At 41.5% G+C, this 25,836-nt stretch overlaps 1 protein-coding gene across 1 annotated transcript in view; it reads right to left on the minus strand.

Moving 5' to 3' along the window:
- Window positions 1-219: 219 nt before the first annotated feature.
- The window catches only part of LOC140735493 (cytochrome P450 3A30-like), a 65,725-nt gene continuing 40,108 nt past the window's right edge, over window positions 220-25,836 (minus strand). The window contains exons 4-13 of the mRNA XM_073060652.1: window positions 25,649-25,748; window positions 25,152-25,265; window positions 21,870-21,958; window positions 13,773-13,921; window positions 10,078-10,205; window positions 8,116-8,209; window positions 6,486-6,646; window positions 3,696-3,922; window positions 1,100-1,262; window positions 220-899 (exon numbers count right to left, since the gene is read on the minus strand). Coding sequence (XP_072916753.1) covers window positions 804-899; window positions 1,100-1,262; window positions 3,696-3,922; window positions 6,486-6,646; window positions 8,116-8,209; window positions 10,078-10,205; window positions 13,773-13,921; window positions 21,870-21,958; window positions 25,152-25,265; window positions 25,649-25,748 — 1,321 coding nt within the window. The 3' untranslated portion in view covers window positions 220-803. The remainder of the gene's footprint in view (window positions 900-1,099; window positions 1,263-3,695; window positions 3,923-6,485; window positions 6,647-8,115; window positions 8,210-10,077; window positions 10,206-13,772; window positions 13,922-21,869; window positions 21,959-25,151; window positions 25,266-25,648; window positions 25,749-25,836) is intronic.

Below are 25,836 nucleotides of genomic sequence, written 5' to 3' on the forward strand. Positions count from 1 at the left end.
TCAAAGATAGGGACATGTTCGGCAAAGCTTTGTGGGCCAAAGTGCCTGTATTGTGCTGTATGTTTTCTATGTATCTAGGAGTGAGCCTGCTCTTCCCATCAGTCTTCACTCCAACCACAGCAGAGATATCAATGCTTTTTTTTCAGAACGTAATTCTAATAAAAGATGATCAAGCATTCGTTCTGCTCCTCTTTCTACAGATACTACCAAACCCACTGATCTTATGCAGTGTTATATTTTTATTTTGGATTTTCATTATCTGCCACATTTTATTTTGCTGGTGGATAGTTGTTCATCAGTGAATGGACAACCCAAGTTTAATAAGCAAGCTAATTAATCAAGTTAAAGAGACAAAAGCATTCAAAACAGAATGCAATGCCCGACAATTTTTATATTTAATTTTATTTACACATAATCAAAAATTAGTTTGCCAAAAGTATTAACAGATAGTTTTTAAATAGAAAAAGTTTAAAAGTGCAAAATTAGTTTTAAAAGTTTCAGAGATGATTCATTTCAATTTTGAAATTTTTAAACATTTTATGCAAAATTGTATTCAGCAATCAATAATTAATGAAACAATCCCAGTAATAGCATTCCTGTGAATATTAGCATTTCCCTCAATATTCAGCCTCAACAACAAGATGGTGTTTGGATGCTTAGCTTTAGTTAACAATACTACATATATTTAAAAGTGCATTATGTTTCTATATATTTTATTTAAAAGTGTTAGGAATGAAGATAATTTCAGTAGTTTGAGATATACATACTCCAAATATTTCATAGCTGCTAATAATTCTTCAGTTTTATTCCTTTGAATCAATATCTACTCGTGGCACAAATTTCAGAATTATTGGCTTTTTAGGACGCATGGGTCCTTTCACTTCTATTTCCAAGGGGATCTGGAAAAGAAACAACAATGGTGATGTTAAATTAACAGAGTTTCACTAGAGATGAATGACTTAAATTTCATCTCAGTATCCTTCTGTCCACTATCATCCATCACCACTATCCTCACCTACCCACCATCACAAATAGCCCAAACGTTAATGTAATACTTAAACCACTTGTTCAAGCAATTACTCTATTACGTAATGCTCACCGGAGTCTCGTCGCATGGCACAAGAGTCACCCGCTGCAAGAGTAAAACCATGATGACCTTCATCATAAGTTGAGCAAACCGCATCCCAATGCAATTTCGAGGACCTATCCCAAATGGCAGGAAGGTGCAAGGATTCCGAGACATACTTTCCTCTTTACTGAACCTAATTACAAGGGCAGAAACACATCATTGTCATGCTGGTTAGAAGAGATAGATGTGAAATACAACACTGAGAAACTGCAACCATCTAGCCTCCCTAACTTACAATTCCAGCTTGAGCTGCAGTTACATGGGCATCGAGCACTAATCCAGATGGTACTCAAGGTCAGACTGAAAAATTTTGGCACAATCAACAAGAGAACAGCAGGCAACTAAATCTGATGCTTTTGAAATTGCAGAATTACATTTGATGCATGGTGATGCTGACTGAAATTCTAATCATGATCCAATTCCAGTGCAGGCTGGGGGTCAAGCAAGACTATGACATAAAATAACCCACTTCTTCAATCTTTCTTACTGCAATCTTCTGCCTCCTCTCCAGGAAAACTTTCCACCAAAGTGGAGCTTCACTATAGGTGGCATAGCAGTGGAGAAGTTAGTGTTGCTGCCTCACAGCTCTGGGGGACTGGGTTAGATTCTGGAACAAAGCCAACATTTGCGTCCCATTTGCCATGTCCCAGGAGAGAAGGTGGCCACTCAAAGGAGTGGCATTCAAAGGAAGTAATCTCTTCACTGCTTTCACTGAACACAACCGATGGACTCACTTTCAAGGACTCTACAACTCATGTTCTCAGTATTATTTATCTATTTATCTATCTTTCTGTCTGTTTATTTATTTATTCAGTTATTTATGTGTCTGTTTTTTTTGTATTTGCACAGTTTACATTGATTGCTCGTCTGTCCTTGCATGTAGTTCTTCATTGATTCTATTGTATTTCTTTGTTCTGCTGTAAATGTCTGCAAGAAAATGAATCTTGGTAGTACATAAAGACATAAATGTACTTTAACAATAAATGTACTGTACATTGAACCTTGAATTTTAATCCTATTAGTGTTATTCCCTTTCGTCCCAGTTTCTCTGTTCTCCTGTTGTACATTCCCTCACAGGTTCATCAATGCACCGTTAATTTTTTTTTTTGGCTGATAATGTACATTGTGCCAATCTGCAAATTACATGCACTCCAGAGGGAAATGATGCTATGCAGCCTAAAAGCTTTAGTGATGCAGGCACACAAAATGCTGGAAGATCACAGCAAGTCAGGTAGCATCTATAGAGGGGAATTAACAGTCGATGCCTGGGTCACAACCCTTCATCAGGATGGGAAAGGAAGGGGGAAAAGCCGGAATAAGAAGTTGGGAGGACAGCAGGGAGTACAAGCTGGCAGGTGATAGCTGAGAGCAGGTGAGGAAGACGGTAGCTAGGTAGGAGAGGCAATTTGAATTAAGAAGCTGAGAGGTGATTGGTAGAAGAGGTAAAGGGTTGAAGAAGAAGGGGCGTGAACCATGGAAGAATGGCAAAAAGGAGGGAAACCCCCTTCCTCCTTATCTCTTTTTCTCACTTTCCATTTTTCCTCATTCTGATTACCCTCTCATCCCTTCTCCTCACCTGCTCATCACCTCTCTCTGGGTCTACTCTTACTTTCCTGGATCTGTATAGCCATGAAAATGATCTGCTCCAAGGTCCTTCATAGCAAGTGAATATGAAGTGGACAGAGGGAAAATTTCAAAACCCCCTCAAAGAACAGTGTAATATACTCACCGACTAGACTTGTGAGTTTCTCCAACATGTTTTTTGTGAGAATCCCTGGCTGGGGAAAGCTCAGAATGGAGAAGTAATTGGGATGGAATTTAGAACCTTGTACCTCTTTGTCAGGAACAGCCAACCGGCCATTGAAAAAAGCAGAAGCACACACCAACTTCTATGTTATCTTCCTACCTGGCCCACCAAAAACTTTCAGCTCAACCTGTGGCAAAACCCAGGGTTCCTACATCAGCCTCATCACCCAATGCAATCCAAGTCATTCACTCTCAACGCCAAAGACCTAAAAGGACAATTAAAGTCTGAAGCATACCCATGAGATCACAACCTATATTAGAGTATGAAAAGTAGGTTAGTACATGAACAATGCTTTAGGTTGTTGCAGCTTCTTCATTTACCAGCCATATTCTGATTTCCAAGATGCAATCTTCATTTATTTTCAGAACCATCAGGGAACCAGCCTCTTCTCAACCTCAAATGTAAACTGAAAAGGTGGCTTCAAGATAATAATGACAGAGCTCTGGGGGAAATGCCAGGGCTTCATGTTACAGATTCATCCCTGTGGCTAGTGTCAGTGTATGCTACATAATGGCAGTAACACTTTACATTTCAATGGCAGAGAAATTAGTTCCATTGACATAAAGGCATTCATTAAAATCGATTTGACCCAGCTTCTGGTTATCTGCCCAAGCACCTATTTATGCAATAAATAGGAAACTGCCATTAAAAATAAAGCTACAGCAAAAGCCACAAATGGAGATCTGGTTGTCATGGCAGGTTGGGTTGAGTGGGGAAAGATCATTGGTACTGGTGAAAAGAAACACAATTAACATGTACCTCTCAGGTCTGAATTCTTCGGGTTCTTTCCAGTACTTTGGATCACGGTGCAAGGCGTAAGCAGGTACCACAACCACAGTGTCCTTTAGAATTGTCACTCCATTGAGCTTGACATCTTTCTTGCAGACTCTATCCAAACGGGGTGCAGGAGGATACAACCTTAGTGTTTCAGATATCACCATTTCCAGGTACTCCAGATGCATCACACCATCATATGTGGGTGGAGCCTTCAAACACAAAAACACTCTTAACAACAGGACATTACCGCAGATGGGAGATGGGTATTGACATCACTAAGTGATAAGGCTAAAATATTTTGTCATAGAGCAGGAAATATGTACTTCTTACTGTGCATTGTTAGTGAAAATATTTCCACCTGCAGAGAGGACCACAGATCAAAACTAATAGAGCAGAGGGCCAACAATTCCTCTAGACCTGATTAACTCTCTGATAACTCCCCTTAGTTACCCCTTGATCATGCAACTCTCTGTTACCTCCTCTTATTTACCCCTTGATCATGACCCCACTAAGGAGCAGCAGGCCACTGTCTCCTATGCCATCACCAACCTTATCAATTCTGGGGATCTCCCATCCACTGCCACCAACCTCATAGTTCCCACACCCCGCACTTCCCGTTTCTACCTCCTACCCAAGATCCACAAACCTGCCTGTCCAGGTAGACCCATTGTCTCAGCTTGCTCCTGCCCCACCGAACTTATTTCTGCATACCTTGACACTGTTTTATCCTCCCTTGTTCAATCCCTTCCCACCTATGTTCGTGACACTTCTCACACTTTGAATTTTTTCAATGATTTTAAGTTCCCTGGCCCCCATGACCTTACTTTCACCATGGACATCCAGTCCCGACGCAGACTGGGAGACCATTTCACTGAAAACCTACGGTCTGTCCGCCAGAGAAAGCAGGATCTCCCAGTGGCCACATATTTTAATTCCACGTCCCATTCCCATTCTGATATGTCTATCCATGGCCTCCTCTACTGTCAAGATGAAGCCACACTCATCAAGGTTGGAGGAACAACACCTTATATACCGGCTGGGTAGCCTCCAACCTGATGGCATGAACATTGACTTCTCTAACTTCCGTTAATGCCCCTCCTCCCCTTCTTACCCCATCCCTGATATATTTAGTTTTGTTATTTTCCCCCTCCCTTTTTTTTCTTTCTCTCTCTGCCCATCGCTCTGCCTATTCTCCATCTCCCTCTGGTGCTCCCCTCCCCCTTTCTTTCTCCCTAGGCCTCCTGTCTCATGATCCTTTCCCTTCTCTAGCTCTGTATCCCTTTTGCCAATCACCTTTCTGGCTCTCATCTTCACCCCACCCCCTCCAGTCTTCTCCTATCATTTCGCATTTCCCCTCCCCCTCCTACTTTCAAATCTCTTACTATCTTTCCTTTCAGTTAGTCCTGACAAAGGGTTTCGGCCCAAAACGTCGACAGTGCTTCTCCCTATAGATGCTGCCTGGTCTGCTGCATTCCACCAGCATTTTGTGTGTGTTGCTTGAACTCCATTTTGTGTTCTATGCACAAGGGCCTCAGATCCTTTAGTCCACAATACTTTGTAGACACACAAAGGAGATATAAGAAACTGAAGATGCTGGAATGTGAAGCAACACACAAAGCACTGGAGGAATTCGGCAGGGCAGTTGGCATCTACGGAGGGAAAAGGACATTTGAGATTTTGGATCGAGGTCTTTCATCTGTCCTATAGTCCAACAAGTAATGAGAAGAACACAAATAGTGCACAACAGGATATAGACAGATTATTTAAACAGATAAGAAAATGAGAAGTGGAGTATGATGTGGATGAATGGAAAAATTAATTGTTAATTAAAAAGAATGTGATGACTAAATGTTACAGTGCAAAGCCATCTGGGAGTCCTGGTGCATGTAAGATATAGCAACTAATTAGGAAGGCTGTTAAAATTTGTAGTATAAAGTAGTAGATCGCTGTCATAAAGTCTGTGGGGCACTGCTGAGACAACACCTGCAGCAGAGCATACATTTGTGGTCTTACGCAAGAACATAAGCAATAGGAGCAGGAGTAGGCCATCCGGCCCATCGAGCCTGACCCACCATCCAATAATATCACGGCTGATCTGTCAGTAAACTCAGCTCCATCTACCTGCCTTTTCCCCATAACCCTCAATTCCCTTCATAGATCACACCCCAGAGCTAGTGCACAGCCGTTTCACAAAAGTGGTTCCTTGGACAAAGCTGTTGGATGAAACTTGAGCTGATTGGAGCATAGAAAAATATACCCAAAAAATACAAGGAGTGTCCTTTTAGAAATATACAGGACTCTGAGGGGATTATGTTTTGCCTAGCTAAAGCCAGGGGACATTGTTATACAATAAGGGGTCAGCTATTTAAGGGAGAGAGGAGGATGAGGAGGAGGAAATGGAGAGGTAAAGAACATCTTCCCTCACGCAGCTATGAACCTCAAGTTCTCTGACCAAGAGACCTCTGAAGATGAAGAAACTGAGCATGTTCAGGGCAGAATTTGACAAATATTCAAACTGCAAGGGAATGGGAATAGTTTGAGAAATAAGGAAGTGTGTGAACCAAAGTTCGATTATCCATGACCTTACTGAATGAAGTAGACAGGAAGAGCTGATTGCACTATGCTGCTGTTTATTCTGCCCTTATGAACTTGTAACAATGGCTCCATTTCAGAAATGTTGAAACTTAATGGCCAGAAAGTGCCGAGGGGCTTTATGGTAATTTCAAAAAAGGTATTGATAAACAAGTCTTTTTCTCTCAAGGACTCACTCACTTGGTTGGGAAAAGCCTCATCTATTTCCTGCTGCAATTTCTTCTGCACATCTGGATGTATGGCCAGATTGTACCCCAAGAATGAAAGTGTGTTACTGGTGGTCTCATACCCAGCAAACACAAAGGTGATGCACTGTGCCAGAATCTCCGAGTCGGTCAGAGCTGCAAGAAAAGGGGGAGAGCCAGAATTTACTCTGCAAATCTAATTTTAAAACAAAATTTAACATGATAGTTTTTAAATACTCCCTTAAACTTTTACCGTAGTTCTTAAAAGGCTATTTTATCAGAAACTGATTTTTCAACCCTCATCCCAAATAGAAATCTCCTAATTGCTCCAAAAGGAAACAACTATATACTTTCACAGCATTTCAGGAGAGCTTGGGCCACATTATTCCAGGAGAGTACTGTACAGTGTTTAGAACTCCTTATTCAATTTAGTCTTCCTAGCAGTACTAAATTAGTTACTTGTCATGTAAAATTAGCTCTTCCAGATAGAAGTTGCATGACCTACAGTCACAGGTCTAGTTGGGAGCTGAACAGTGCATCGAAGTTGTAGACATACTTTTGTGTGTTTATGGGACTGGAGTTGCAGTCAACACTTTCAACATATAAACTCTAGATAGATTACTTACCTTTATCCTTGGGAGAGCTCAGACATACTGCACTGAACATCTCCACAACTCCTCTTATTTTGATTCGCTGTCTACAATTCCCCAAACTGTAGCCCCCATGACTGTGCAGTCTCCCCATTTATTTTGGACAATCATGACTCCTCGCCACTCTCCATCTCCTTCTAATCCCACCTTTCCAAGCCAGTGTCGATTTCTACCCCAGTCCTCAGATCTCACTATTCCAAGTCTCTTCCCACCCAAGTCTTCAATGCCAGTCTTCCATTCATGATTCCACCAAATTCTGAGTTCTAGTGCATCTTTGTCCCTCTCCCTTCCCAATACCCATGGACTACAGCACAGGCTGGTCTCACTTGTGGTTGCCTATCTACTTACCTTGGCCTTGGGAAAGGAGGAAATGGCATTTAAGTGCCTAATCAAACTTCTGCTGAAAACTTCAATTGCAGACAAGGAGCAAAGTAATCATTGGCTCCCAATGCCAAGTCTATCTAAAGCCTACTAATGGGTTGAATGGAATTTCTAGACATGTCTTCTCAATAAGTGTCATGTTATTTAATAAAAAGCCTTTATTATATGTGGCTCTCAAACTGATGTTCTCTGAGAGGCGATAACAAGTGAAGTGACATCAAATCTGCATTCCAATGCTTGGGTAAATCACAATTTTTCTGGTCTTTAATGATCAGAACCATAAAAGCTAGTCAGCACGTGAAGGGTTTATATGTTGAAAGTGCTCACTGCAATTCCAGCCCCATAAACACAAAACTATGTCAAAAACTTCCCTGTACTGCTCAACTCCCAACTAGACCTGTGACTGTAGGTCAGGTAACTTCCACCAGTGGAAGGGCTAATTGTTGCAGAGAGATTAATCCCTGGATTGTTTTCATGCAACCCTTTCTATTAGAATGCAAACTAGTTGGCTAATCAAAGAATCCTGGTGACTGAAAAGGGAGCATCAACTTCAGGAGTATGAGGAAATAATGCTCAAAGATGCATTGGCAATACTTTTATGCGTTGAATTGTCGGCATCATTCTGCTGCTCTGAGTTAGTGCCTGTTGCTTGAGAATCAACCAGCAGCTGCAGAAAATCCACCCGATCCTAAAAGTTAAATAAATAAGACTGTGAGATTCAACCAAGAGGGCACAAGGACAAGTCACTTAGAATTAATTGTGGATCCTGAAAGTCCAAGGTGTGAAAGGGGGGAAAAAAACAAATTGTCTCCAGCAGGACCAGAATCAGAATCGAGTCTAAGCCTACAGAAGGACAGTTGACACCTCCACTACTTATGTCATGAATGTTATAGCACAGAATGTCATTCAGCCCATCATGTCTGTGCTAGCTCTCAATATGAGCAACTGTTTAGTTCCATGTTCCAACCCATTTCTCTTCATGATTCACAGCATTGACAACTTTTGTGTCATTTGCAAAATCTGGAATTGGAGCTTGAATCCCCAAGTCTAGTTCATTAAAATAGTTGAAAAAACAAAATCACAATCTGGATCTGGATGACACCACTATTTATTCCAATCCCAAAAAAACATCCATTCACCTGACTTCTGTTATTTGGCCAACTTCAAATCCATGCTATCCATGTTTCTTTTATGCCATGGATTTCAACTCTGTTAATAAGCCAGTTATGTCACACCTTATCAATTCTCTTCTGTAAGTCCACGTACAAAGCTCACATCAATTCTAAATACAATCTTAAGCAAATTCTATCATGCTGCAAATACAGGGTGTTTTCCAGAGATTTCCAAATCTATGTTGGGTATCTACCACAATTTGTCTACCCCCAGCCCAATTATAGATCTAAGCACCAAAAGGAATGGCATTTAACACTGGAAGTCAGCTTTTGTGTGACTCTGGGGAGAAGATAAAACCTATGAGTCTGCAATCTTTAGCCTTCAAAGTCTCTCTGTCTAAAACATGAAAGGACAGCTTTCATTTTAGAGCCTAACAACATCAGCAACGGAATTTTTTCTATCCTTAACAATATTGAAAGGACCATCAATAATGGACATGGGTAACAGTCACACTCTTTACAGAGTTTAACAAGAAGCCTGGAATTCCAAGCCAAAGCCTTTCACAATATAACTGAAGAAAAATCTTTTATATTATTAGCTAGCTTACCTTCATATTTCATCTTTTCTCCCATTATGGCTTCTTAAATTGCCTGTTAGTTTTTCAAAGCTTCCCAATCTTCCCACTAATGTTTGCAACATTATATGCTCTCTCTTTTGCTTTTATGCTGTCTTTGACTTCTCTTGTCAGCCATGGACACCTCATCCTCCCTTCAGAATACTTCTTTATCTTTGCAATGTACCTTTCCTGCACCTTATGAGCTGCTCTCAGAAATTCCAGCCATTGCTACTCTGCTGTCATCCCTGCTAGTGTCCCTTTCCAATTAACTTTGGCAAGCTCCTCTCATGTCTCTGTAATTCCCTTTACTTTACTGTAAAACTGATACATTCAATTTTAGCTTCTACTTCTCAAACTACAGGGTGAATTCTATCATATTATTATCACAGCCTCCTCAGGGTTCCTTTACTCTCAGTTCCCTAATCAAAACTGGATCAGTACATAGTAATCCAATATTGCCGCTCCCCCAGAGGGCTCAACCACAAGCTGCTCTAAAAGGGTATTTTATAGGCATTCTACAAATTCTATGTATTGCAAATCTTGAACACAGTCCAAACACAACTTTCTGTAAGCCAGTGCAGAAGATCAATAAGTTTCAATAGTGATTGCAGATGCAACCAGGCTGGACATTTATATTTCATGCACAAAAGACAAATTTAAGATACTGCAGAATTACACCATATTTTCCAGGATGCCTCCCCACCCTTCCTTGGTCAAACAATATTGCTAGAGAAACCTCCTGCCCAGTTATGAAATTACTGTCAGTGTTGAGGAATGAAAGAGACAAAACATATGCAGAAATGTAAATAGGTCAATTAAACACTCACACTGTGTACACCTTTCTGCCTCTTTTCCTTCATATTTAGTATGACTCTCATGAAAAAGTCATTCACACCTTTTGGGAAGATGCTGATATCCAATTTTTCCAAGACTGGAATAAGGGGAGGAAACAGCACTGAAAAAAAAACACATAGAAATTACTGCTGAGAGTAGCCATGTACCTGCAGATTTGGAAGTAGGTGGGGTTATGGAAAAGAAATAACAAAGAGCAATTGAGAAGCAAAGTAAGTACCATAAATTACGGTGTATAAGCCGAGAATCGGCCCTAAATTTTGGTCCTAAAGTTAGTGGGTCAATTTATACAGAGGGTGCCACCTTTGGAAAAATGAATACATCGAAGACAGGTCACATTTATTTGCTGTTTTTGAGTCAAATACAAACGCTTATAAAACCTACACAAAAGGAAAGATCTACAAAACACATTCTGTTTCTCAATGTACTTGTACACACTGTTGTTGTCATACATTCAGAGCCTGAAACTCTCACACTCTTCATTATCTGACTCTCCGAAAATTGCGTCCCATTCTTCGGCAGTTACCATATCATCGTAAGGATTGTCAATTTCTGTCTCAACACAAGATCACGTCTATTCATAAATCAGGTGTACCAACTTCGCGTAGCTTTGAAATTTTCGCTGACCTCACGGTGTTTCTCGGACCATTTCAACACTTGAACTCGAATCATTTCTCTGGTAACAATGTATCCTGACGATCGCTGGTGATTCACCCACTCTAAAACTTTTTCTTCCAGTTCTGGCCACTGGCATGTTTTCCCGCGGTTTGCACATTTCGTCTTTGGCATTTCCCTCAGCGTGTCCTCTGCCTTTCTCCACTCTCTCACTTGTTTCTCATTTACACTAAACTTCTTAGCAGCTGCAGAATTATTTGTTCCTTTAACAAAATCAACAACCTTCAGCTTGAAGCCAGGATCATATCGCATTTGTTTTAATCTTTTGTACATGGTGGTCGCAAACTCAATACTGAGTACACGTACTGATCCCGCCACCCCCGTGTTATGTTTTAACCAGATTACGATGGGTGCTAAACGGTTTCACGGGGGTTACATTTCAGAGGATTCTTTACCATTGGGAACCTAATCCAAAACTTCCCTCCCTGATTTATTTATTAAGAATTCGCTCATAACGCTCTACAATGTGTAGGTCTATTTTCTTAGCAGGTACTGGTTGATAAAAATTTCCAGGTTCCGGATCCAGCATGTGAGATCTTGTGATCTTTTCTGGTTAAATCAAAAACATCTACAAAAGGGGTCAGCTTATACAAAGGTAACATGAAAAAGTCACTTTTTTAACCTTGAAAATGGGGGGGGGGGGGTCGGCTTATACACTCGAATTTATGGTAATTAGTTTTAGTTAGAGGATGAAGGGGATTGGGGAGGGGGCAGAGAAGTAAAAGGCAAGAATGAATTCAGTGGTATTTTCACAGACTCTGGGTATCCAAGGTGCTGCACTGCCAATTGTTGAAATGTAGGCAAACACGAGGAAATCTGCAGATGCTGGAAATTCAAGCAACACACACAAAATGCTGGTGGAACACAGCAGGCCAGGCAGCATCTATAGGGAGAAGTACTGTCGATGTTTCGGGCCAAGACCCTTCGTCAGGACTAACTGAAAGGAAAGATAGTAAGAGATCTGAAAGTAGGAGTGGTGGGGAAAATGCGAAATGATAGGAGAAGACCGGAGCGGGTGGGGTGAAGCTGAGAGCCAGACAGGTGATTGGTAAAAGGGATACAGAGCTGGAGAAGGGAAAGGATCATGGGACAGGAGGCCTAGGGAGAAAGAAAGGGGGAGGGGAGCACCAGAGGGAGATGGAGAACAGGTAGAGTGATGGGCAGAGAGAGAAATAAAAAAAAAGGAGGGGGGAAATTATCAAAACTAAATATATCAGGGATGGGTTAAGAAGGGGTGGAGGGGCATTAATGGAAGTCAATGTTCATGCCATCAGGTTGGAGGCTACCCAGCCGGTATATAAGGTGTTGTTCCTCCAACCCGAGTGTGGCTTCATCTTGACAGTAGAGGAGGCCATGGATAGACATATCAGAATGGGAATGGGACGTGGAATTAAAATGTGTGGCCACTGGGAGATCCAGCTTTCTCTGGCAGAAATGTAGTTCCTGTTGTAATGTAGGGATATAGCAAACAGCAAGGATCCACAAATGGCACAGAGCAAAAGATCACCTGATTCAAGTGTGAGCTTGGCTCCCTCATAAGTAAATTGACCAAGTAAACAAGAGAAGTTTCCAGCTTTCATGTGGAAGAATAGGATCTTCTGCCCTCCCAGGACAGCAGATGGAGCCTCAATTTCACATCTTTTTAGCACTTCTCTCAGCAGCATGCCCTCCCATTGCTGCCCTGAAATGTCAGACTGGATCATTTGTTCCAATCTCTACAGTGGAACTTGTATCCACAACCTTTTGATTCACCTGTTGCGCAGAATCTAAGCATCTGTAGATTGTGCTCAATGTTTCCAATCCACTTTGTATTTAATAAGTTACATAGGGAGCATAGAAAGATGTCATTCAACTACAGTATGTCTATGACACCCTCTGCTAGAATATCCAAGATCAAATCCATCATCATAATTTTTTCCTGTGCTATATAACCCCCTCTACTCCTAATTATCACACATTTTTCTTTTTAAAGGGATCTAGATGTTCAGATGCATGAATCACAGCAAGTTAGCAGGTAGGTCCAACAAGTAGTTAAGAAGGCAATCAGCATTCTGGTCTTTATCGTGAAGGGATTGGAATTTCAAAATAGGGATGCTTTGTTATAGTTGCACAAGTATTGTTGAGGCTGCATTGGGAATGCTGCACACACAAAAAAGATAAAGTAGCATTGGAGGTATTCCAGTGGCGATTCACTGGGATATTTACTGGGATGAGAGGGCTGTTCTGTTGAGAGGTGACAGACAGTTTGGGTCTGAGTTCAGAAGATTGAGGGGGTGACCACATTCAAATATTTAAGATTCTAAGGGGACAGAAGACAAGAGAGGCTGCAAATGCTGAATTCTAGAATAAAAACAGAAAACTTCAAGAATGCAGGTCAAGCAGAATCTGTGGTAGCAAAGGTGGGAGTCAACATTTTGGGTCGAGACCCTGCATCAAGACTACAACAGAACAGGAAAGATTGCCACTGGGAGCAGTATGTAAGGGTTGGGATAAAGGCTTAGTAGGTGATAGGAGGAACTGGATGTGTAGTGGGTGATGGCAGATGAAACCAGGGAAGGGGAGTGAAAGAGAGGGATGAACAAAAAAAAGACAACTAGTTGGTTTGGTGAATGTATGTGGGGAGCAGAGCACCAAGTGGGTGGGCTACCTGGAGACATAGTTACAAAATAAGCAACCAGTAATTCCAAAATGAGATGAGGCGAAATTTATTTTCTTAGAGGATAGTGTATCTCTGAAATTCTCGGCCAAGAGGAAGCCAGAACACGAGAAGTTATTTGTGGAGATATTGTGCTTGAAAGATACATTCCTGCCTTAAACTATGCACATGAGAAACAGGACTGGGCTTACCCCAGTGTACAAAAGTATTTAGTTAACTAATTTACAGAAAATCCTGGAATAGAGCAAAAGAGGGGCAAGCAACTAATAAGTGATTTCCATAATCTAAAAGAAAACCCTTATCTTCCCTTACGTGAAATAAATACTTTGAATCACTTACCAATCAGAAGTATCACTGGATTGAAGAAGGAAAAATCAGAAATTTTCTTGATATTCTTGAGAAATGGGTCATTGGGGTTGTTGATGGAGTCAACGTCCACACTGAATGATGTACTACTAACCACGTCCAGACTGTATGCTCCAAAAAATCTGACAGAAAAAAAATGTTAGATAAGAAATGAATGATAACTCAGCAAACTTTTGCTACACAAGAAAACATTATTATATAGGTTTACACCAAAGATGGATTTGAGTTCAGAGACCATTTTTCATAATGCTGCTTCATTGCTTCGAGGACTCCTGTAATTTGTACTTCAACTTCTTGGAAGGGGTTAGCTTGTGTTACTATGCATAGGCCGTCTGCATAGATAAACCTGTGTGTGTTAGGAAAGGTTGGTTGATCATTTGTGTAAACATTAAATAGTAGAGGTGCCAGGACTGATCCTTATGGTAGTCCGTTCCTTTGTGGACACCACCTACTCTTAATTCCATTCACTTCTACATAAAATCTGCAATTTTCTAGGAGGCTTCTTACTACTTTGACTGTGGTTTTGTTCTTTAACATTTTAGATAATTTCAGTAGAATGCCTCTGTGATTCACAGTGTCATAATCTGCTGTTAAGTCAGTGAATACTGTCCCTGTAATTTGTCGCATTTCAAAGCCATCCTCAATATACTGGGTTAAGTTCAGGACTTGACCGCAGCAAGAGCAGCCTGGCCTGAACCCGGCTTGGTCTGGTGTTAGAAGATCTTCGACTAAGGGGGATATTCTTTTCAGTACAAGTCTCTCGTAGAGTTTATAGAGGGTGCAGAGCAAGGAATTCAGTCTGTAATCTTTAGGAATGTTGGGGTCTTTATTGGGTTTTAGGAGAGCAACAACTTTGGCACTTCTCCACTACTTAGGTATTTTTAATGATCTTAGGCAACAGTTAAAAAGAGACAGAAGCCAGTGGAGTGCTTTAGGTCCAAGATGTTTAAGGAATTCACTAAGAATCCCGTCTATGCCAGCAGCTTTGTTGGATTTTAGCTGTGATACTTCATCCTTTAATTCTTCTAGGGTGAGAGGTGGGAAGTTGGTAATTCCCATTTGAGAGAGCTGACTCCATCTCTTGATGTTACTTTTTCGTTTGCCTCCGTTCCTTGTTATTTGGTCGACCATTTACTATTAGTTGGTGGGCAACCTGACTGGGTGTTATGGCAGCAATTCTCTGTGGTGGTCTATTGTCTGAGTTGAGTTTCCGAACAGTTGCCCGTGCCATCTTACTGTTCTTGGTCATGTCTGTGTTTTCTATCAATTCCTGCCAACGCCATTGTGAATGGCAACAAAACCTGCTGAATAATCACGGGCACACTGCACTCCACAGCCACTAACATCATTTACAGACTTGCAGACATTGCTCCCCCAGAGGTCCGAAAACACACTACAACAAAAATTGAAAAAGGTAAACAGAACTCAGATCCATGGCACCCACTACATCATCATGTGCCAGTTTCCAACCGCCTAAAATCAAGGAAAAGCTTCGCTACAGTGGAGAAACTACCGCACGGAACATCCCACCAAACATACAAGATTGACCTCTGGCAACAAACAGAAGCCAGAACCTCAACAAACAATACAGTGCAAGACCCCACAGAACTGTTGCCAGACGGGGCACTGCTTCACAGACGGAAGTGGTGCACTCTCAACAGAGCGAGAGTGGGGGTTTATAGGTCGGGATACAATATGGTGAAGTGGGGTTTAAAGACCAGCGAATCCTGTGAGTGTGGTGAAAGGGTGCAGAACTTTGAACACGTTCTGCGCAGCTGCCCACTCTCACCTGATTTAGCTGACACTGACCTGCTCAACATCAACCAAACAACACTAGAGTGGCTGGCTGTCTGGTGTGACAAGCTATGATGACACCACGTATACAGACTAGCTTTCTTTCAAATGCATTTTTATGTTTATACTCCTTTATTCCACTGATTCGTTGATTCATAATTTTCAGAGTAACAGCAATTCTCTGAAGTTTCTTTTGGGATTCAGGATTGTCCATATTACTAGGCTATGTCTCTTCTCCACCTAACAAATGGTTTGAGTATCTCAATATTTATTGCATGAAATAAATTAAAAATTTGTAAAACCCTGTTTTGTTCACCCCTTACATCCTCTGGGCCTTTATACAGAACATACACTAGATTGTTCAGTAAGCCCTGATAATCTAGTGAGTCAGAAGTTGCTCATTAATTTTTATTCTTGGTTTTAATGTTGGAAGATCTCTTGCAAATTCTGCAATGATTACTTACCCTAGAAGCTAGATCACCAGGAGCCCCACTTTTAAGCACCATGCCATTCTTTTACAGTCTTGGAAGGAACAGTTCATGCTAGAAATCATTGTCACTAAAAAGAGTACCAGTCAAGGCCACAGAGGTTTGAGATCAGAGTTCTTCTTCTCCTAGATAAGCCGTTAACCATGGCTGATGAGCCCCATGTGCCTGAAGTGACTGGTTTTAAGGTGCCAGTAACCCACCTTTGCCCCTTCTTCTGTCAGTGGAAACAATTCCGCTAGGCTTAGTAGCTAAGCCACACGTGAATGCCAGGAGCCGGACTTGGTTTCTCAGAGGCTATTTGAGATGCACGCCACTGGGAGCATTTAATAGGCAGTGGGAGCTTATCCCTACTACCACTCCCTGGCTATAACAATCTTAATGAATTGCCCATGGGTAAAGACATTTTAAATAGCTCTATCAGGGCCCCTGCAGTTTCTGTGCAATCCTCCCACAAAATCCAAGGGGAGACCTTGTCAGATCCTGGGGATTCATCTACCCCAATGTACCTCAAAGCAGCCAGCACTTGCTCTTCCATAATCCGCATTTCCATACTTCACAATGTAAATGTCACTGGAGAATCTTGCAAAGTCATGACATATCTTTGAGCATTCCTCCATGTGTGGAGATTTTCATATCGGAAAGTGACCGCTAGAACCACCTCCTGCCAGGCTTTGCTGATAGTAGCAGATTACCTGTCTACCCCCAGTGTATCTATCTTGTCCTTCTTCCAGACAGGCCTCTGATTGACTGCAACATTTGTGTCCTTTAGAATAAAGATGGGAACTCTCAGGCACCCTCTCTGCAGTATCCATGGCAATCAAAATATGCATTATTCCTGCGAGACTGCTATTGGAATTGCACCATTGATGACTGATGACCTGTGCAATTTGCTACACAACAAAATGTAGGGAGATGCACAGAACTAGGTGTATAGGTGCTGCTTTACGACAGGCTTCAGGGAGTAAACCACTCCAACATCACTTGGTTTTCTTTTGGGACACTCATTTGGACAAAACGGATACATCACATAACAAAAATGGATACAATTCATTTTCTAGGCAGAAATTCTAATTATGTTAATATTAAGATTAATATCAAATATAGCATGAAATATTGATCCTTTAACATGGTTTTTTCAGCTAAGTTGGAATCAGACCCAAGAATAGTAATTTACCATCAAGTCTTGGTAGACATTGATCTTTCAAATGGAGAAAAATACAAAAAGGTAAAATTCATAGTTTAAGTGGGTTTTAGAAACACATGTAGGCTCAAAGTGCTGAACTCGAGTGACCAAGGGTGGCAAGGGACAGAGGAGAGACTGTCTATCCCACAAAGGAACCTGAACTTATGTCTGATGAAATCTAAGGATCAAGCCACTTGCTTGGAAATAATGTGGAGAAGAACAAAAAGAAAGAGTTAAATCCTTCTTAGGTCAAAATCTAAGCATATACACTACTGTGCAAAAGGCTTGAGCACATACATAACTAGGGTGCCTATGATTTTTGAACAGTACCGTAGCAATTTTATGTATTGTAGTCTACTGCGGCCACAAAAAATGACATGTAAATGATGTTAAGCCTGATTCTGATAAGGGTTTCTATTGTGGAATGAGACTGTGAAGGGAGCAGGGAGAGGGGGAATCATGATTGGGGAAAAAGGGGGAGTGAGAGGGAAGCAAAGAGATATTCTATAAGGATTAATAAACCAAATGTTTGGAATCAAATTACATTGCAGGGTGTCACAGGGCTGGATGTGTCTGCATCCATGTCACCCCCACCCCTGGTGTTCCTTCTCTGCCACCTGTCCCACACCCCTCCCTCACCATTCCCAACATTGTTTGCTCCTTCCAGATTTACAAACTCACTCTCAGCTCCAGGTTGACCAATACAGTACAATGCCGAAGTCTTAGGCACCCTCGGTACATACATGTGCCTGAGATTTTTGCACAGTACTCTATGTGAATACCTGGTAGGAAGTTGCCCATTCAGAAACTGCAAGAAGCAACAGTTATTATGCATCATTCTAACCTTCCCAAACAAAAGTACAAATGATTGATGTAAAAAAATGGAAGTAGAGGTCAGTACATTGAATGTTCATTTGCACCTCTTCTGCTGTCCAATCAGATCAAGGCTGACCTATGCCACCTTCCCTACTAAACCCATATCTCACACAGACATGGAGTCTTGATGACAATCTTTTCCTTAATGTAAGCAAAACAAAGAGCTGATCAAAAGAGACTGGTGCATGATCTCCTGCTTACATCAAAAGTGCTGAAGTGGAGAAAGTTAAAAGCTTCTTGTTTCTAGGTGAAAACACCATCAATAGCTGGTCGTGGTCTAACCATGTAGACTTTGTTGCCAAGGAAGCACTCTGGCACCTCTGGTGTCTCAGAAGGCTAAAGAAATTTGGCATGTCCCCCACAGACACTCACAATTTATTACAGATGCATCATAGAAGGCATCCTATCCAGATGCATCACAGCTTGGCATGACAACTGCTATTCCCAAGACAAGCAACTGCACTGAGTTGTGTACACAGCTCAGCAAACACAAAATCCAGCCTCCCCTCCAAAAACTCCGTCTAAACTTCTCAATGCCTCAATAAAGCAGCCAGCATAATCAAAGACCCCTTGCCCTGCTGAAGATTCTTCTCCTCCTTCCCATTGGGCAGAAGGTACAGAAGTCTATGTGTATATAACACTAAGCTCAAGGCTAGCTTCTACCATTCAGGGCCCTAAATTGTCCTTCCAGGTGAGGCGACTCTTCACCTGTAAGTCTTCTGGGGTCATACACTATGTCCAGTGCTCCTGCTGTGGCCTCCTGTATATCAGTGAGACCCGACATAGATTGGGAGACCACTTCGCCAAGCACCTACCCTCCATCCGCCAGAAAAAGTGGGATCTCCCAGTGGCCACCTATTTTAATTTCACTTCCCATTCCGATATGTCTATCCATGGCCCCTCCAATGTCGTGATGAGGCCACACTTTAGACTGGAGGAACAACATCTTATATTCCATTTGGGTAACCTCCAGCCTGATGCCATGAACATCGATTTCTCAAACATCCGGTAATGCCCCTTCACCCCCACCACCACCGCCCCTCCAGTTCTTCCCCTTTTCCCTCTTTCACCTCATCTCCTTGCCCACCCATTGCCTCCCTCTGGTGCTCTTCCTCCCCTTTCTTTCTTCCATACCCTTCTGTCTCTTTCAATCAACTTCCCCGCTCTTTACTTCATCCCTCCCCCTTCAGGTTTTACCTACCACCATCCGCAGATTTTCTCTTGTTTGTTTTAGCTTCTATACTGCTGATATAAGACTATTGAATGGACCTCTTGACCTCACAATCCATCTCAACATGGGCTATAAATTTATTGTCTGCTTGCACTGCATTGCCTCTATAACTCTGACACCTCATTCTGCTTTCTGCTATTTCCTTTCTTTTTTACTACTGTGGTATACTGATGTTGTCAGATGATATGTATGGATGTCACACAAAACAATTTTTTTCTCTGTACCCCAGTACATGTGACAGATTAGAATGGGCAAAGAAGTGGGAGATAGAATACAGTGTACGGAAGAGAATAGCTATGCACTCTGGGAGAAGGAATAATGGCATAGACTATGTTCTAAACAGTGAGAAATTTCACAAATGCGAGGTGCAAAGGGACTTGGGAATCTTCGTGCAGGATTCCCTAAAGGTTAATTTACAGGCTGAGTTGTTGATAAGGAAATTTTGAGAGGACCAGAATATAAAAGGTGGACACAATGTTGCCACATATAAGGCATTGGTCAGACTGCACTTGGAGTAATTTTGCAGTTTTGGGCCCATTGTCTAAGAAAGGATGTGCTTGCATTGGAGAGGGTCCAGACAAAGTTCATGAGAATGATTCTGGGATTGAAAGACTTAATGTATGAGGAGCGTTTGATGGCTCTTGGCCCGTATTTGCTGAGTTTAGAAGAATGAAAGGGGATCTCATTGAAACCTATTGAATATTTAAAATCTGCGATAGAGTGGACATGGAGTGAATGTTTCTTGTAGTTGGGAAGTCTAGCACAGCCTCAAAATAGAAGGACATCTGTTTAGAACAGTGATCAGGAAGATTTTCTTTAGCCAAAGGGTGGTGAATCGATGGAGTTCATTGTCACAAATGGCTGTGAAAGCAAAGTCATTCAGTATATTTAAAGTGGAGGTTGATAGGTTTGTAATAAAGGTGTCAAAGGTTATGGGGAAAAGGCAGAATGGTGTTGAATGGGATAATAAATCAATCGTGATGGAATGCGGGAGCAGACTCAATGGGCCGAATGGCCTAATTCTGCTCATACATCTTATGTAGCAACAATAAATCAATTACCAATCAGTCCCACTTTACCCTTCATATTCGGAAATATATTGATCCCTGACTCAGGATAATCAATTAAGTGATGAGGAGTCAGATATTATATTCCTCCTCTGGGAAAACACCAAGAGGTTGAAAGTGCTTGGATAAATATGAAAGTAATCCATGACAGAGAATCCTAAGGAATTCTACAGATATGTAGAGAGAAAAATTATTACAAAGGATAAAACTGGTCCTCTGGAAGTTCAGAATGATAATCAATGTGTGGAGCCAAAAGAGATGGGAGACATCCTAAACGATTTTTTTGCATCTGTATTTACTTAGGAGATGGACACAGAGTCTATAAAAGTGGGGCAAAGTGCCACCAACTTCATGGACCTGATACAGATTACAGAGGGAATGGTGTTTGCTGCCTTGAGGCAAATTAGGGTAGATAAATCCCCAGGGCCAGACAAGGTGCTCCCTCGGACCTTTGTAAAAGTGCAGAAATTGTCAGGACCCTAGCAGAGATATCTAAATCATCCTTAGCGATAGATGAGGCACCAGAGGATTGGAGGATAGCCAATAATGTTCCGATGTTTAGGAAAGGCTTTAAAAATAAACCAGGAAGTTACAGGCTGGTGATCCTGACGTTAGTACTGGAAAAGTTATTCTAAGGGACCGGATATATAAGTAATTGGACGGACATGTACTGATTAAGAATAGTCAGCATGGCTTTGCGCGTGGCAGGTCATACCTAACCAATCTTACAGACTTCTTCAAGGAAGTTACCAGGAAAGTTGATGAAGGCAAGGCTGCAGATGTTGTCTACATAGACTTTAGTAAGGCATTTGACAAGGTCCTGTAATGGGTGGGTTGATCAAGAAGATTCAGTTGCTCATCAATCAAGATGAGATAGTAAATTGGATTAGGCATTGGCTTTGTGGGAGCAGCCAGAGAGTGATCATAGATGGTTGCCTCTCTGACTAGAGGCCCATGACTAGTAGAGTGCCGCAGGGATTGGTGCTGCATCCATTGTTGTTTGTCAAATATATCAACCATCTGGATGATACTGTGGTTAACCGGATAAGCAAATTTGCAGATACAGTCGGCCCTCCTTATCCGCGGATTCCGCATGTGCGGATTCAACCAACTGCGGATTGGGAAAACCCGGGAAGTTCTCTCTCCAGCACTCAATGTTTGAGCATGTACAGACTATTTTTTCTTGTCATTATTCCCTAAACAATACAGTATAACAACTATTTACATTGTATTAGGTATTATAAGTAATCTAGAAATGACTTAAAAGTACAGACAGTCCCCAGGTTATGAATGAGTTCTGTTCCAGAGTCCGTCTTTAAATCGGATTTGAAGTCAGAACAGGTACATCCAGCTGGAAATGGGCTAAAAATGGCTCTATGACTCTGAACAGGAAAAAGTTGTGCTGAAGAAACAACCAGACAAATTACTCACTCCTTCAGTTGGACAACTTCATTCATCTTCATTTTTTTTTCAGCCAATTTCACAAGATTGTTTGCATAATGACAGATTATTGAATGCATCTGGGAAAGGGGTAAAATAAAGACAGACAAAATTAAAAATGTACAAAACAATTAGGTACTGGACCAATTAGGTATTCTTAGAGATTTTAGTTGTTTTACACCTCCCCAAAATATCCAGATATCAAATATTTCACATATCTATCCTAACTCACTATGCACTACCTCCCAACAGCAATTTGAAAATTAAAATTGACTTTATTTCCAGGTCAGACATTTTATGACCTTCAGGAAAATAGCTCATTAAAACATGACCAATGTAGCCAATAAACAAACAAATTAAATTAAGGGCTTGTTCATTAAATGCCCTTAGAATTTTTCTCCTAGATATAATGTCCTAGGAGTTTAATTGCAAAATCCTACAGAATTTGGTGAATTTTAGCAATGCAAACCAAAACAATGAAGAAATCACAATGAATTTTGTTTTCAATTCTGGTTTATTCTTAAATACATAGCCATACAGAAAAATTCAATACATTCCAAAAGAGTAAAATGTCAATGAATTAAACACTCCACTAAATCCTGTTCACTTACCATTTCCTTATTTACCTGCACTAGTGACATCAATGGATGAATTTAAAATTCATATTTTGTTGCTCATATCAATACAGTCAGTTCTCCTTATCCGCGGGGTCCGTATGCACAGATTCAACCAACCGCGGATCGGGAAAATCTGGAAGTTCCCTCTCCAGCTTTTGTTGTTTGAGCACGTACAGACTTTTTTTTCTTGTCATTATTCCCTAAACAATGCAGTACTAACAACTATTTACATTGTATTAGTTGTTATAAGCAATCTAGAGATGATTTCAAGTATACGGGAGGATGTGCATAGGTTACCGCGGATTGGGAATCGGAAAAAGAAATGGAAGTTCTCTTAAGTCGGAACAGGTATATCCGGTATTATTTAGTGTCAGTTAGTCAAATGTTTGTCTTAGTATATAGTATATATTTTACCTCTCTATGCATATAAAACACTTAAGGAACGTATGTATTTCAATAATTAAACCACTGCGTTGCTTAGTAATAATTGTAGCTTTCATCGGGGCAGGGCCTTCACATGCTCCATTATTCTCACATTATCCTTTAAAATTGTTCCGATCGTTGACCGACTGTAGCCAAACGCTTTTCCAATGACCGATAGTGTTTCACCTCTTTCCGATCGCTTTACTATTTCCACTTTATTTTCAATCGTGATCGCTTTCCATCAACAGAACAGAAACAGCAGCAGCCGCAGGCAGGGGGTCCCAAGCTCCGCCAGGTCCTAAAGTCCACCGCACTGAGACAGGTTAAATAAGGTCTGGAACTCGGACGGGTCCTAAAGTCCACCACACTGAGATAGGTTAAATAAGGTCCGGAACTCGGCTGGGTACTAAAGTCCACCACACTGAGACAGGTTAAATAAGGTCCGGAACTCGGCCGGGTACTTAAGTCCACCATACTGAGACAGGTTAAATAAGGTCCGGAACTCGGCCGGGTCCTAAAGTCCACCGCACTGAGACAGGTTAAATAAGGTCCAGAACTCGGCCGGGTACTAAAGTCCACCACACTGAGACAGGTTAAATAAGGTCTGGAACTCGGCCGGGTCCTAAAGTCCACCGTACTGAGACAGGTTAAATAAGGTCCGGAACTCGGCCGGGTACTAAAGTCCACCGCACTGAGACAGGTTAAATAAGGTCCGGAACTTTTTTTCTCTTTCTTTTTTTTTAATAGGGATGTTAGGGGGGAGGGGTTAAGGGGAGGGGGGCTGGGTAACACATTTTTTTTTCTCATACACATTTATTCTGTAACTATTTGAAAACAATAAAAAAAAGTTAAAAAAAAAAAGGTCCGGAACTCGGCCGGGTACTAAAGTCCACCATACTGAGACAGGTTAAATAAGGTCCGGAACTCGGCCGGGTCCTAAAGTCCACCGCACTGAGACAGGTTAAATAAGGTCCGGAACTCGGCCGGGTACTAAAGTCCACCGCACTGAGGCAGGTTAAATAAGCGACTTGAGCATCCACGTTTTTTGGTATTCGCCGGGGGGGGGTCCCAAAACCAATCCCCCGTGGATAAGGAGGGTCGACCGTACTCTTCATTGCTTTAAAATCCTCTGTTCTACAATCCTACAATGTCTCTTGTTTCTACAATGCAGGGCCCATGCCTTTCACAGAGTACCTTCCTTCAAACCTATAGAATACGTACACAACGCTGGAAGAACTCAGCAGGTCAGGCAGCATCTGTGAGAAAAGAGTAGCCAATGTTTCGGGCCGAGACCCTTCATCAGGAATGGGGGGGGGGAAGAGAGGGCTGAAGCCCAGTAATAGAGATAGGGGAGGGGGTAGGGCCTAGAGGCACCAGGTGGAAAACCAATCAGAGAAAAGATAAAGGGGGGAGGGGGAGGGGATAAGCATGAAAGAACTGTAGAAATAAAGAAGCAGAAAGTTGAAAGGGGAGAGAGGCAGAGTGGGACCTGGGATAGGGGAAGGGGGAGGGCAAGGGAATTACCAGAAATTGGAGAATTCAATGTTCATACCACCAGGCTGGAGGCTGCCCAGACGGTAGATGAGGTGTTGCTCCTCCAACCTGAGTTTGGACTCATCATGGCAGTAGAGGAGGCCATGTATGGACATATCTAGATAGGAATGACTCTCATTGGTTTTTGCTTATTATCTTCTAAAATTGATAAATGGACTATCAGTACTGAATTGCCTTATTTCAATATCTGCCACCTTTCATACTCCACAAGGAAAATAATTTTGTGGGCTTCCATTTTATAATACAACCTCCGATGGAAAAGATAAGAAATTTTGTCTGATCAAGCCTGTACTCGAAACATTCTGTGTAAATCTTAATTCCTTAGATATTATGGAATAGTTTTAGGAATCTAAAGAATATTGTTGTTAAGCCAAGATATCGACCACAACTGTTGGAATAAAGTTGCCACTTTAATGTATTCAAAAAAGGCAGCGAATATTAACAAATTATAGGGGGAACATGATGTAAATTAAGGTATTCGGTATATGGTAACCTCGGAACAGTACAGATGTTATCGGGTTGTTCTTCAACACCATGTTAAAATCTGTATTTAAGTTTCCTATGAGTCATAATCTCCCTCACCTGCACAATAGGCCAGTTGTTATAAAGGACATTGAAGGCATATGTGCAGGAATAAGCACAAAAATAGATCTGATTAATAGAAGGTCCTTATTGTTACCTCTTTTAGCTTCCCACTGCTGAATGTTGGTGAAAGAATGCTTCGGACTGTCTTCCATCGCTCATCGTGGATAATCAGGACAGATTCCTTAAATGGACCGTTCAGACCAAAATCCTGAATGAAATGAAGATTAAGCATCAAATTCTTTGTCATAATGATATGTTGGGTTGTAAAACTGCAGAGACTGGCAGAACAAGGGATGCTGTAAGTAGAGGGGACATTTGAACACAGGAGTGTGCGGGAGTGGGGGGGGGGGGGTGAGAGTTTGGGGAACAAGCACCAAACTGACACGTTTGAGATGCTCTTACCTTGTAAGCATCGCAATACTAGCTGAAGTGATGTTCTGACCTCCCTGGCAGTTCTATTAAACAAGTATCGCTCATGTACGGAGGGACCAAAAACGGGACTAGGAAAGCTAGTCTAAATATTGAAATGAAGAAAATGAAACAAGAACAGAGTTATAAAAGAAACCACTATCAATGTACATAAATACTGACCTGCCTGTTGGTAAACAACGTGTAGAATTCTTTTATAAATATCGATTTAATCAGGTCAGGGTCCATAATGCAGAGAAGAGGCCTTCTCCCATCAAAAATCCTGAAGAAAAGCAATTTTTTTTTCAGTAGGTCAGGGAATAAAATGTCCAGGAATAGAAAATCAGTTGCAATAAGCAGGTGAAAAGGTT

The sequence above is a fragment of the Hemitrygon akajei genome, chromosome 11 (genome assembly GCF_048418815.1).
Source record: "Hemitrygon akajei chromosome 11, sHemAka1.3, whole genome shotgun sequence".
Lineage (NCBI taxonomy): Eukaryota > Metazoa > Chordata > Chondrichthyes > Myliobatiformes > Dasyatidae > Hemitrygon > Hemitrygon akajei.